Consider the following 2,333-nt stretch of genomic DNA (forward strand, 5'->3'; position numbering starts at 1 on the left):
AGATAGACGGATAGATAGGTAGGTAGATAGATAGATAGATAGATAAATAGATAGATAGATAGATAGGTAGGTAGGTAGGTAGGTAGGTAGGTAGGTAGGTAGGTAGGTAGATAGATAGATAGATAGATAGGTAGGTAGATTAATAGATAAATAAATGAAAAGGTAAATAGATTAATAACTAAAGTAATAAATATATGAATGCATGCACGTATGTATGTACGTATGCAAAGTGTTAAGATTCTGTTTACTCTACAACCGATACTTAAAAGGTATGAATGAAGATTAATTATTCAAGTTCAGTAGCTGACGCTTCGATTTTGCATTAAAAATTATTGTAAAATCGAAACCACAACAGCACATCTTGCATCGTGAATATTGTATTTGCTTTCACGGCTTTGCTTGATTTGTTACGCTGTTCACGCCCTGCGACTTTTGCGATACACATGTTTGAATCTTAAAAATCGTACACCGCCCCTGTCAGCTCAAACCATCGTCATATTTGCCAAGTCACTTTAGTACGACTTTGATCTCTGTGTCTATGTTTTCTCCATGTTTTTCTGTCCCTATTTCATATGTAAAAGCTCATATCAGTAAAGAGGTAAAATCAGCCAAATGGCTTTTGTCTCTTCTTTGCATATATTAAAAAAGGACCTAATCTTCCCACCGCCTCTTCGTTTTTTCATTGTAGGTTAATATCGCAATAAAGTCACTGATTGCGATAATAACGACAATATTAATGAAGATAAAAATAGGAATGAGAGTGGTAGTTGTTGAGCATAAAGATAATAATGCGGCAAAGGCAATGAGGATAAGGATGATATTGATAATTAGCTAGAACAAAATGCCATTAAAATACAAACAAAATATCGGCAATGACAAGTGTAAGGAACAGGATGGCAATGAGGGAATGGAAACCTTTAACAAGACCAAACATTATATTAATGGTGACGATAACAAGAACAATAATAATGAAAATGAAAATGATAAAAACTGTGATAACATCAACTAATGTCAGTAATCTCATTTGCTTCCTGACACACGGCGACGTCATTCTTAAAGATTATTTCAGACTCACAGATAGCTTGAGCTGTTACCTCACAGACTCGAGTGCAGTAGCTATGCATGTAACAAAATATGAAATACTTCACACCAGTAAAGTCTTCATCAGAAACACTTAAATAGTCATTGCTATGATAACATAATTCCAAGAAATAAGCAGATATGATAATGCACACAAAAAGTAAACAGATCAGACCACACCAATATAACACCCATCTTTTCTAACCGAAATCGAAAACAAATAATCATTGTATCATCATCACCCCAAACATAACAAGCACAAATAAATAGACTAATAGAAAAAAAAGAAAAGACTGACGCTCTTCTCGATACCATAGTTTACGCGAACCATAACCCGTTTTCTATAATTACGGAAGACCGTCATCGTGTCCTTATCCCAAGCGATCTCCTCCCCTCTGACGCCTATCGCGGACGAAAGAAAATCGTTGCGGAACGAATGAGCCTTTTTTGATGGAGGCGAAAGTCATCTGTCGAAAAGGAAATCTCTTGTGATTTGTTGAATTGTCTTCCTCGCTCGTTCCGCGGACCAAGATGAATTACGACAGGAGTGACATCGTCTTCGTCATCGAGAAGAGCGTCAGTCTCAAGAGATACTTGCCAGAGCTCATTGAAGGATATATTAGTCCCATTATATCGTGAGTCCGGGGATGCAAGAAGTATTTTTAGTGTTTTGTGGGCTTTTACCTGTGTTTATTTAGGATTTTGTGAATATTTACGTTGGTTGAATTGAAATTCCATCTCTTACAGGAGTTTAGATTGTTTCTGTAAAGTAAATGTTGATGGCTTGATACTATTTGACCGCCGAATATTAGGGCTGGGTTGCTGGCGGGGAGGCGGCCGAGAGGCTCCTCTGGACCCAAGAGTTGTCCAACCGTTATTAGAGGCCCTCAGAGTGTGCAAGTTCAAGATTCTCCTCATTCTTTCTTGGTCTTTCTCACTCTTCATATTCTTCTTCTGTTTTTCAAATTTTTCCTTTTCTTTGTCCGGAGTTGTTGGTTAAGTTTGTTTATTATATTGTAGGCAACGTCCTGCCGCTTGGAATGGAATTCATTAAGATGGTGTTTCTCTGTTTAAGTTGTCTGCTTCATTAAAAGGGCCTTGATGTTTCCTTCACAAAGAGGACGGATAGAATTGCTTGCTGTCAGTGAGTCCGAAGTGACGTGCTAGGAAGCCACGAAGGCTTCGAACGAAAGGTCCCCAATTCAGTTTTCTCCTCCAGGGATCTTTGTTTTCCGCCTCCATCTGGCTCCAAA

At 38.0% G+C, this 2,333-nt stretch overlaps 1 protein-coding gene across 2 annotated transcripts in view; it reads left to right on the forward strand.

Annotated features, from left to right (window-relative positions):
• Nucleotides 1-1,462: 1,462 nt before the first annotated feature.
• LOC125024936 (mediator of RNA polymerase II transcription subunit 25-like) overlaps nt 1,463-2,333 on the forward strand; it is a 16,258-nt gene continuing 15,387 nt past the window's right edge. For both annotated transcript variants that reach the window (XM_047612725.1, XM_047612726.1), the window contains exon 1: nt 1,463-1,715. In XM_047612725.1, the coding sequence (XP_047468681.1) occupies nt 1,612-1,715 (104 nt within the window). In that variant the 5' untranslated portion in view covers nt 1,463-1,611. The remainder of the gene's footprint in view (nt 1,716-2,333) is intronic.

This window comes from Penaeus chinensis, chromosome 4 (assembly GCF_019202785.1).
Source record: "Penaeus chinensis breed Huanghai No. 1 chromosome 4, ASM1920278v2, whole genome shotgun sequence".
NCBI lineage: Eukaryota > Metazoa > Arthropoda > Malacostraca > Decapoda > Penaeidae > Penaeus > Penaeus chinensis.